At 39.0% G+C, this 12,004-nt stretch overlaps 2 protein-coding genes and 1 pseudogene across 3 annotated transcripts in view; 2 read left to right on the top strand and 1 right to left on the bottom strand.

Annotated features, from left to right (window-relative positions):
- The window catches only part of ADAT2 (adenosine deaminase tRNA specific 2), a 43,394-nt gene extending 38,424 nt beyond the window's left edge, over nt 1-4,970 (bottom strand). Inside the window, exon 1 of one of the 2 annotated variants that reach the window (XM_043592497.1) lies at nt 4,784-4,970. In XM_043592497.1, coding sequence (XP_043448432.1) covers nt 4,784-4,882 — 99 coding nt within the window. In that variant the 5' untranslated portion in view covers nt 4,883-4,970. The remainder of the gene's footprint in view (nt 1-4,783) is intronic. The other variant, XM_043592498.1, reaches the window with a different exon arrangement.
- Nucleotides 3,111-3,533, top strand: LOC122490048 (annotated as a pseudogene).
- A 73-nt stretch (nt 4,971-5,043) lies between the features above and the next one.
- PEX3 (peroxisomal biogenesis factor 3) overlaps nt 5,044-12,004 on the top strand; it is a 30,504-nt gene continuing 23,543 nt past the window's right edge. The window contains exons 1-2 of the mRNA XM_043592496.1: nt 5,044-5,360; nt 10,934-11,065. Coding sequence (XP_043448431.1) covers nt 5,288-5,360; nt 10,934-11,065 — 205 coding nt within the window. The 5' untranslated portion in view covers nt 5,044-5,287. The remainder of the gene's footprint in view (nt 5,361-10,933; nt 11,066-12,004) is intronic.

Consider the following 12,004-nt stretch of genomic DNA (forward strand, 5'->3'; position numbering starts at 1 on the left):
ATGCACCCCCATGTTTATAGCAGCACTATCAACAGTAGCCAAAGTATGGAAAGAGCCCAAATGTCCATCAATAGATGAATAGATAAAGAAAATGTGGTATATTTATACAATGGAGTATTATTTGGCAACCAAAAAGAATGAAATCTTGCCATTTGCAACTACATGGATAGAACTGGAGGGTATTATGCTAAGCGAAATTAGAGAAAGACAAATATACAACTTCACTCATATGAGGTCTTCAAGACACAGAACAGATGAACATAAGGGAAGGGAAACAAAAATGATATAAAAACAGGGAAGGGGACAAAACATAAGAGACTTAAATATGGAGAACAAACAGAGGGTTACTGGAGGGGTTGTGGGAGGGGGGTTGGGCTAAATGGGTAAGGGGCATTAAGGAATCTACTCCTGAAATCATTGTTGCACTATATGCTAACTAATTTGGATGTAGATTAAAAAAATAAAATTTTAAAAAAGTAAATAAAAAATAAACAAACAAAAGCATAGTATTGAATTTCTTTAAAATGACCCAAATCTTTGGGACGCCTGGGTGGCTCAGTTAGTCTGGAGCCTGCTTGGGATCTTCTCTCTCTCTCCCTCTGCCCCTGACCCCCACTTGTGCTCGCTGTCTAAAAAAAACACACACACACACAACAAAAAAAAGCAAAACAAAAAAACATATCTTTACCATGTTAGCTAATTATTTGTGTGTGTTCTCCTTTAGTCTTTGTTTATTTGATGAAACAAAAGCTTTTATTTATTGAGGATAATATGTCAGGGCTTTACAAACATGATCTCTTTTAATCTACACAACTCTGTGAGCTAGATACTATATACCCATTTTATAGAAGAGGCCTCTGTGGCTGAAAGGATAAGAATCTGTCAAAGTTAGTTGGCTGTCAGTAGCCACTCTGGGGTTTGAACATATGCCTATCCAAACTTTAAACATACCCATATAATATAAAATAATTTGTATTTCTGTTTGCCTAATGTTGAATATCACATGTAGCTGTGATAGTTAATGTCATGTTTGTACCTAGTATTCATAATCGTTTCAATAACAGCACATTATTCAACACAGTCATATACCACAATTTAACCATTTCCCTTCATTGGAAGTTTTAAATGCTTCCTAGTCTTCCCTATTACATAAAACCCTGAAATGACAAGGATTGCTTTTATGCTCCCAAACTATTTCCTTAAGATAAATGCCACACAACTGTATTACAAGGTCAAATGATATGAACATTTATTTTTTGAGGCTGCTAATTACATTATGCCAGGTTGCCTTCCAAAAATGTTGTAATGATTAGACTGGTAGGGTTGTATTGATTTTTGTACAAACTCACTAATTTTAGATGACATTTTTAAAAAAATACATTTTTAAGCTCTCTCAAAACCATTTTCCCTTCTCTTATAACCCAGGCTTATGTTGGTATACTAAAATCACAAACTAGGATAGAAATTTCCTAGTGCAAACACTTTATTTTAAACACGAAGAGAGTAAGACCAAGATCGTCAGAGCCAGACATTCTAGCTATCTGTATTGGCCATATAAATATGTCTACTCTGTACAAAAGTTATGAAAATGCTAGTATCCTATTACATGAATACGGCATATTGCACTTTCAAATTCCTCAGAGCTTAACAGATTTGGCCCTAGATACGTTTCTGGTTTCATCTTAAACGCTTCTCATAAGTACGTAGTGTACTTTGAATCACCTCAACTATCTTCGAAGTGATTTAAGATTTGAAGTTTCCATAGTGGGGAGGGGATGACTGAACAAAGAACAAGATTTATGACAAGCACTTCCTCCCCTTTGTTTAAGGCCTGCAAGAACATGTACCCGCCCAAACCACAAGGGCCTCCTTGACCCTGTGTAGGAATAGGTAAACTAGGCAATCCCATCCCCAAGTGCTTATAATCCAATTAAGAGACAAAAATGTCAAGGCCAGAGAGATCTTGGAAATTATTTGGATCCATCTCCTTCTATAGAGTAGGAAGGGAAACCCCAGGGGGAGGCAGCAAAAGGTAGTAAAAAGACTTAAGTGTTTAGGCCAGAAGTCTAGAGAATAGTGCAGAGGTATGTGAATGAAATGTCCCAATATATTATGAACAAACGACACTTAAAGGTTAAAGGAAAATAAAGACCCAAAAAATGAAAGGATGAAAAAAAAAAAAAAACACAGCTTGGATACAGGAGTGGGAATGCTCAATGACCTATTAAAGTCTGCTGTTTCTGAAAACCTCCATTCAGTCCTCTATGGTAGCATCTCGGAAAATCTCCAGACATAAATACTTTGAAGAGAGCTCATGAAGCAAATGAAAGTAGACAAAAGGGCCCGCAAATTCTGACTTCCTAGCATTCAGGCATCGTCTGCCCTCCAGAGCTCTCACCTATGGAAGGGTGAGAGCTTACTTTAAGATATTTTAGCTTCCTGTGTATATATTATCATCCTCCCTCGTAAGAAGCTGCCTAAGATGTTATTGAAATGATTTGGGGAAGAGTGAAATTTTGATATTGTGAGAAGTAAAGGAGATGGTTCATTTTCAGAAATACTAAATAAAAGCTGGGCTGTCCAGTTAACCTAATAGGTCTACAACCTACTGGAAATATGTGCAACCCTCACCCCCACCCCCACCCCCCTACAATGGAGTCCCAAACCCTTAGACACTTCACTTCCTGGTTCTTCTTCCACTCTCTGTCTGGTGGACTTATTTTCACAGGTTTTGCAATGAACATGTGCCATAGAATAAAGGGAGGAGGGAATGAAAGTCTCTGCCTCACTGCAGGGAATAGGTTTGTCCCAATCAGACTACCTTTTGCCTTACATGGGCATAGGCAACCTCTGGGAAAGGCTGTAACCTCTGTAGTACTCAGCCAATGAGAAATCAGGGGAGGGACTTGTGTGCTAGGAGATAAATTGCCTGCTGTGACTGTCACCAATGTGCCTGTTCATCAGACACCCACGCTTGGTTGATTAAAGCCTTGTTTCACTGTGCTCCGAGTCTTGGCCTCTTTCCTTTGATCAGGTCAGTGGGCTTATTTCTCATAGATGTCAAGTGAAAACTCCTTGTCTCCAACTTAGAGTAATTAGTAACATAAAAGAAGTTCAGGACAAACATTCATATTACAAGTTACAAATTAATTTTTAAATGTGTATGTGAACAATAATCAAAGTATCAGAATGCTATGTATCTTGTAAGTTTAATGGAGGAAATAAATTATGAAATGTGTTCAAAGAATAAGTCCTAAAATCAAGTCAGTGGATCAGGACCAGCAGTACCACGTCGGCCAATTTGTGGATGTGGATGTGACATGGAAATGCTCTACCAGCAAGGGCATCATCTGGGCCAAGAGGACCATGTGCCCATCCAGATGAACATGGCTGAGGTTGACCAGGTGACAAGTAGGTTCAACAGCCAGTTTAAAACCTACACTATCTGTGGACCAGTTAACAGGATGGGGGAGTCAGATGACTCCATCCTCCTACTAGCCAAGGCCAACAGCATCGTTTCAGAGAACTTCTGACTGGAGAGGCTCACAGATGGAACATTTGTCATAAATAGCAACCCCCGCAAAAAAAAAAAAAAATTCAATGAAATAGAAGTACCAGGAAAACTGTACATAGGAAGGTTAAATACTGTTCTGTGAAACTTTTATTTCAGTTATAGTTATGTGTGAGTTTATTGCGTTGTAATATAAAGTAGACTTTTTTTATTGTGAGTCACTTCCAAAAAAGTATGAGAAACAAATTTAAAAGAACATTATGTAAGTAACAGAAACAAATGGAGAGATGCTGTAATACATCATGGCTTAGAGAAAAATATTTGGTTGTAATAGAGAATGAATGCAGGGGTAATAGTATGAGTGGAGAACAAAGAATATACCAAAATCAGCTGCAGTACTAAATTTCCAATGCCAAGCATAGTGTACTCAATAAACATGTATGGAGTTAATTAATTAATAATTATGGAACTAATTAACTATTGGAGACCAGAAGCCACTAAGGATAGGAATATGAAAAAAGAAGAATATAATCAAAAGCATGTATGAAAAAAAGATTTACAGCAGCCTTAGAGAAATGTAAAACTGAAGGGCATTTTACACATGTATATGTGTGCAGGTGCATATATTTATATACATATACGTATATAAGCCAACACACACTTTTATCCCTATTAAAGAGCTCACTGGTCCTCATAAGTATGGGTAAAGCTTAGATTATACACAAATCTGATTAAAGCTCTTCTTAATCAGCAGTCCTGAACGGAGCGAGAGAGGGAAGTGAAAAAAAAAACAGGGCAGTAGCATGGAAGGATGAATGAATGAATGGTAGATCTGACTGTACAGGGACTTGTTTTTATCCTGCTCTCTATCAGATACATCCTCATTGTCCTTTCTCCTACTAGACAGGTTCAAGAGGTCATAAATACACAATAATGTAACTTTCCGGATTTGCGAGTGTGTCTTCGGGGAAAGAAGGGGACGCAGCACGTACATACCAGCAGCAGCTGAATGGGGATGTTTGGTTCATACTTGATACCAGTGAAAAAAGAAATGATTTTTGTATTTCCTCTCCTCCTTCCCCCACAGCACTGTGCGAATGGACTAAAGAAAACTTCAGGGGAGTAAAGCCAGCAGTTCACCCAGAAATGTGACCGCCATCGAGATTATGGTGACGAGAAAGCACACGCAGGACGTTTGCTTAAATGCCCGGGTCGAGAAGAGGGACCAAAGAAAAGTTCCCACCCACGGCACGCACCTCCTGGGCTCCTCACCATTTGCATCGCTTCCTCCATCCACTTTTCGGTTTCCTCCGCCGTCACCGAGCACCCGGCGCCACCAGTAGCCGGCGTGGAGGCCGCCTTTGCCTCCATCCTGCACCCAGGCCGTGGCGCTCAGCGCCCGAGGCTGAAGCAACAGCCGCGGAGGGCCGGCAACGGAACGCGGGGGACGCGAGCCGCGGTTTCCAGGGAAGTCGAACGGCGACGCACTCGGGAGCGAATTCTAGACGGACCCGGGGGGCACGGACCAGTGAGCGGCGACGGCGGCGCGGCGGCAGCAGCAGAAAGCGCAGCTGCTCGCCTGTAGTCCACGCCCCCTCCCCGCCCCGGTGACAGTCTCTGCGGAAAGTCGCGTTTGTGATTTCTGGAGAGCACCGAGCGGGACTACGGAGGTGCTGCCTGGTCGTTGGGGCCAAGTGACGAGGAAACGCTTTCCTGGCGAACAGCCCCTCCCCACCCCCGCCGCCCTTAGACAGCCCGCACCTTCAGGGTCTGAAGATGCTGAGCTCTATGTGGAATTTTCTAAAACGTCACAAAAAGAAATGCATCTTCCTGGGCACAGTGCTCGGAGGTGGGTGACAGCGTCCTCGGAAAGGGACATTGGGAGAAGGGGGCGGAAGAGAGGTGACTGTCTTGGAAAATAGAGGCCGGGCGACCATAGTCCCGGATATGTGGAGGGGCTTTCGCTCGCCGGTCGGACGGGGCGCTGGGTGACGAACCCCTAAGGGTCTTCCTGTCTCTGCGGTTGTCGGATTTGTATCTTTTGTGCTGAAGCTGCCCCTTACTCTGTTTCTCTCCTCCCCTTTCTTCTCGCGGACCTTGGGAGAACCCACCACAGTTAAGTTTCTGTTTCAAGATAATCATTCTCTTACCGACACATTTCAAACTGTTTTCCTGGGAGATTCTTCGTTTCTCTTTGGCACTCTCCGTATTTTATTTGGCTTTCATCCTTCGCAGAAGTTTCATAATGTTCTAGGAGAGTTACCTAAAGCCTGCCCTTCCAGCGTTAAGTTAGGGGCGCCTGGAGCCTGCTTGGGATTCTCCCTCTCTCTCTCCGTCTATCCCCCCTCCTCCTCCCTTCCTCTGCCCCTCTCCCCAGCTCGCCTGCGCGGGCTCTCTCTCTGTCTCAATAAAAAAAAAAAAAAAATTAATTTGAATTTTTGAAAACTGCAGTTATTCTAAATGACTGGGAGGTATATACTAGACAAACACAAATCAGTGTTTTAGTTCTGTTTCTGCTTCTTTAGAATACAAATTATGCAGTAAGAAATGTTTGAGAGATGTTGTGCCGTCTTCCTGGGGATCTTCAAGGTTGGGATCAGTGCCCATCCAGCTGGTGTAACTGAGTTGCACAGGCTGAGAGGCGATTTGGAAACAGGGAAGATAATCCTGAGAGCCTTTTGCCCCATAGGACAGTCATGCCATAATATGCAGGGACTTGAAGGAGAGAATAAAAAGCCATGTGAGATACAGGAGAAGGAAGCATAGGAATGTTAAGAGGGAGTTTTTAGAATTTGACTTTTTGAGCAATTATCACTAACTACATGCTTCGGTTACAAGAAGTACTTAAAAACAAGAACAGCAGTTTTCCAAACAATTTGATTGCCTCTCTCTATTAGATTATATTCTATTGCCCCCCAAACAATGTGAAATTAACAATACTTTTGACATTAATAACTCAGATCTGTTGATTCTTGAAAGCTTGAAATCAGCTTGTTGATGGTGAGGAGAGTCTTTTCCTGATCTCTGAGGTGTATCACAAATCAGTAAGTTTTTAGGTAAAGTTTTACAGCATTCTTTGAGAAATCCTTTACCAATAAGGTATATTTTCCAGTATCTTCAGCCATTAACATCTAATGTACAGAGCTCCCTCAACTTACAATGGGGTTATGACCCAATAAATTCATCGTAAGTCAAAAGTACATTTAATACAACTAACCTACCAAACATCATAGCTTAGCCTAGTCTATCTGAAGAACACTTAACTTTAGGTGACAGTTGGGCAAAAACCTGTTTTATAATGAAGTGTCAATACCTCATGTAATTTATTGAATACTGTACTGAAAGTGAAAAACAGAATGGTTGAATGAGTACTGAATGATCGTAAGAGTTGTTTACTCTCAGTGATGGAATGGCTGACTGGGAGTGGGGCTCACTGCCGCCCAGCATCACCGGAGAATATTGTACCACATATTTGCTAGACCAGGAAAAGATCAAAATTCAAAGTATGGATTCTACTGAATGCGTATCACTTTCGTATCATCACGAAGTTGAAATTTTCATAATTCAGGGACTGTATATTTCTCTTATGCCAAGACTACTAAATCTATCCTATTTGTAGAAGTTAAAGACATATGTATGATGGAAGAAGTATAAATAAAATATTTTTTGGCACTACTGAAGGAAGGAAAATAATCTCTCTTTAGCAATCTTAGAATAGCATACCCCTTCAGATTTATGGAATAACCTAATGGTAGATTAGATGTAATGGAACAAGGAGCAAAAGAGTATACTTAAGAGATAGTTATAAATTTTTTGAAAAATCTATTGGGAGCTTTATAATTACAGATTAAGAGGAATGAGAAGGGGGGGGGAGTCCACAGGGATAGAAAGAGAAAATAATCCTAGTGTTTTGTATCTTCAAGGGAAAGGTTCTACAACATGTTACATTTCAGTTAATATAAGACACAGTTGTCAAGTGCCTGTAGTGTTGAAGGTGATATGATTAGAAATACAAGAGTTACAGATTTTTAATAGTAATAGCTACCATTTGTTGGGTGCCCAGTGGGCACTGTGCTGAGCTCTTCTAGTCAGTGGGCATGAGGAGTAGTTATTTTTTTTAAGCTTCTTTGTTTCGAGAGGGAGAGAAAGAGAGTGTAAGCTTGAATGGGAGAAGGGCAGAGGGAGGGAGGGAGGGAGGGAGAGAGAGAGAGAGAAAGAATCCCAAGCAGGATCCACGTTGTCAACATGGAGCCCAACTCCAGATGAGATCATGACCTGAGCAGAAATCAAGAGTCAGACACTTAACTGACTAAGCCACCCCAAAACTGAATTTATGATGTGGGAAGACTAGAAGATATTTTGCTTTACCAGGAGTGTTCTGAAAGGAAACCTCAAAACATTTATATTTAGTTTTGAGGTATTTCATGAATGTTTTCATTATTCATAAATAAAACCATAGCACAGAAGAAATTTTTAAAGCACCTTATAAACCCAGTCTTTCATTTTATGGATGAAAAAATCTAGACACAGAGAGAGGAAGAGTCTTGCTCAAAATTACCTACCTAGTTGGTGCCACAACCATCAATACCTACTGTCTTCAGGTCAGATTCAGTCAGCCAATCGGGTATATAGATGATCCTGAGCCCCATATTTTAGCTAATGAATTCTCTGTCTTCGTTTTTATTTTCCTAGGGAAAAAAAAATCACAATATGTTAATTTTAGGAATGAGACCCTGGCTAAATTTCACCGTTTATAGGAACTGACTTCAGTGTTAACTCAAAATAATAATAATAATGAGCTGTGGCATTTAATCCTAATTCTATGTATTCGTTTGCTGGTGTTGCCATAACTAAGTACGACAAACTGAGTGGCTTAAGCAACAGAAATGTATTGTCTCGTAGTTCTGGAGGCCAGAAACCCAAGACCAATGTGTTGGCAGGATTTGTTTCTTCTGAGAGTCATAAGAGAAGGATCTTTTGCAGACCCTTCTCCTTGGTTTGTAGATGGTCATCTCCTCTGTGTCTTTACATCATCTTCCTTCTACACGTCTGTGTCCAAGTTTCCTCTTTTCAGAATACGAGTCAAGTTGGATTAGAGCCCACCCTAATGACCTTCTTTTAACTTGATTACCTCTATAAAGACCTTATCTCCAAATAAGGTCATATTCTGAAGTAAAGGGACTTCAACATATGAATTGGGAAGGATGGGTGTGATACAGTTCAATCCACAACAACTCATTTTCTTTTAGCTTTCGTTAGAATATACTACACTTATCAAACAAACATGGTAAGTAGTTCCTGAAAAATTTTTATCAGATACTGTTGAGAATCTAATGAAAGCAGTGTACCTTTTCTCCCAGAAAAACATATATGCTAGTCATTTACTGTTATTCCAGAAAATTCTTAGCTACACAGAGGGCATCATTGCAGTGTTTTATTTTACATCATTACTATTACTTGAGAAATAATAGTAATTTTACACATAACTTTAAGCAATCAGTTGTGCAAATAAAATACAATTCATTGAGAATTAGTTGTTACATAAGAATTGCCTGTCAAAGAGTTAGCGAAGCATAAGCCAGTTTCTTCATTCTGTTGGTATTATGGCACTATCATCAGTTTATTGAGAAAGGATTACAAGAAAAGTAGTTATGAAGCCACTTATATGACATTTATTTGCTCTTTAAACATAATTACAATACATTTATTTGCATACAAACATAACAGTCATACTTTATTTCTAATTATTTGCAGGACGTACTTTTTACTGAATTATTATTTTTTAGAATATATATGTTATCAGTTTATCTATAATGCTTATATTAGTGAAAATATTTCAGGATATGTGCTTGCTTTGCAGTTCTTAAAGGGCTGCCTTATCCCCACTTGTGACAAATAGACCAAATCCAATGATTCAGGTCTTGCAAAGTCCTTAGGTTCTTTTTGGCAGATATTGGGGGCCACAGACAGTTGGAGATAGGTGAGGATTAGTTACTCCCTTACAAATTTGTTGCCAGGTTATAAGGAAACAAGTCCCAACACACATAAAAACAATCTGTCAGCCAGGATAAATAAAACAGTATCCTAACTACGTTTTATGAGCTTATTGAAGTTCGTGTCCTCTTTCGGTACCGCAACAGAACCGCGCATGAAAGATTAGCCTGAAGCAAATGCAGCAGTATTCTAGTGGTAGGATTCTGTTGGCCATTTGGTTAGCAACTCTGACATTTGGTTAACTCCTTTCACTAAGAAGAATCCACTTAACTAGCAGTTGAGGTTTCAAGGCCAAACCATTCTTAGGGAAGAAGGACTTGGCTAGATCCTTATATTCTTGCTCAAGTGAGTATTACTAAAATAGTTTTAGCTAATCCAGTATCTTAAACACCACTGACTTAATCTATGAAAATCCATTTGATATTCATTATGCTAGATAAAAGCTAGGTGAAGTACTTAAACCTTGGAGTGTGGCTTTTGGTCAAATGCTAACTAACCACTCTGGAGTGTTCACATTCACAGTTAGGACAATTGACTGCCCCTGGGGCATAGAATAAAATGTGCACATTTGTATCATAGTGTCTGTGTTGAAATGTGCTCAGCAAAATTATAGGCCTCATGATCCCACCTATATTTTTATGCTGTAGTGTTGTAATTTAGGAATTTCTGTATCTTCTTCCATCTCTCTTTTCCACTGAAGTTACTATTTCTAGATGTCTGCCTGACAACCTACCTTTCTTGAATTCTTTAAAATTTTTATCTATAAATAAATAAATACATAAATATTTTATCTTAAGTTTAAAAAAAATATGTTGACTGAAGAAAATTTGGAAAATACCAAGAAGCAAATAGAAGAAAGAGATCAGCTGCTATCCCACTATTCAGTAATGATCATTGTTTATTATATGTTAAAACCCATCTGTTTTTCTATGTATCTACTTATGTTAAAAAGGGAAACATCCAGGATCTTATTTTATAAATCTAGCAATATAATATGAATATTTCCTTGGATTATTAACTATTTTAGCAATGTGGTTTTTAATGGCTACCTAAGATTTCATAAGATTATTGTATGTATAGACTATAATTTATTTAAACAACCCCCTGTTGCTGGACACTTAAAATATCTCCAGTTCACTATTAAAGGCACTGCTAGACTTTGTACATTTAATTTGTTTCTGTTTCTTCAGGCCTAGTCCTTATTGGCCGTCCGTCCATCATTGGCTGTTAAATGCCAGTCTCCTTTTCCTTCTATTTAGGTCACAATTCTTACACAAGTTCTTTAACTTAGGTTTTTAAACATTATGATTTTCAGCTTTTCATTGCTATAAGCCTTACACAATGAAGCAGGTTTAAAATACTATTTGGAATTTTTAACAGTCTAATTAGATTAATACACTTGCTTGTTTTAAAAAAAAATAATTTTAGGAGTATATATCCTGGGAAAATATGGACAGAAGAAAATCAGAGAAATACAAGAAAGAGAGGCTGCAGAATACATTGCTCAAGCACGACGACAGTATCATTTTGAAAGTAACCAGAGGACTTGCAATATGACCGGTAAGGCAAAGAGAAACATTTCTACATGTGTAAAGTTCCTTGATGATTTATACTAATTTGCATACCTCTAGGACCAAAGTTAGAGGAAAAGGCAAAAGGAGAACGATAAGTCTAGCAAATATTTATATGATTTAACCGCAATACATCATTTAACGTGGATTTTAAAAATCAATATAAATGAATACAATATACAGTAAAGGTTCATTGATTTCACTTATTTTTTCATCAAATACTTGAGGTACCCAGTACTGGGAAAACAAAAGGTGAACAATAAAAAAAAAAAAAAATCCCTGACCTTTAGAATTTATATGCTAGTGAGAGTAACAAACGATAATAGAACAAATAAATAACTTCAGGTAGTGATAGCTCCTATAAGGAGAATAAAGCTGTGTGAGAGGTGGGGATTTAAGAAATGGCAATCAGGAGAGTCAGGCCTCCTTGAGAACTAAATGATACAGTGGAGGGAGCAAAATGCTATGGTGGCAAATGAGTTTGGCACATTCAAGAAATAGCAAAAGGGCTAAGTAGCTAGAGCAGAATGAGCAGTGGGAAGTAAGTCTACAAGGATAGGCCTGATTTCATGGGGCCTCCTATGCGTAGTAAAGAGTCCTAAGTGTGTTAAATGCACAGTAGGCAACTACAGACCCGTGAGTGTAGCACAGTAGTATATACTACTCAACATGAATTAATGGTAGTAATTTAACCCGGAAGCCTACTGGGAGAATGCTGTAACACAGTCAACTGCCCACATTTGAAGAGAACGAGTGTTCTAACTGGCATAACCCTTCAAGAATTAGTTCTCAAATCCATGTCAAACCTCTTTCTTTCTTTTTGTTTTTTTTAATGTTTTGAGAGAGAGAGAGACAGAGACAGAGACAGAGCAAGAGCAGGGGATGGGCAGAGAGAGAGAGGGAAACATGGAATCTGAGGCAGGCTCCA

Source organism: Prionailurus bengalensis, chromosome B2 (assembly GCF_016509475.1).
Source record: "Prionailurus bengalensis isolate Pbe53 chromosome B2, Fcat_Pben_1.1_paternal_pri, whole genome shotgun sequence".
NCBI classification, from domain to species: domain Eukaryota; kingdom Metazoa; phylum Chordata; class Mammalia; order Carnivora; family Felidae; genus Prionailurus; species Prionailurus bengalensis.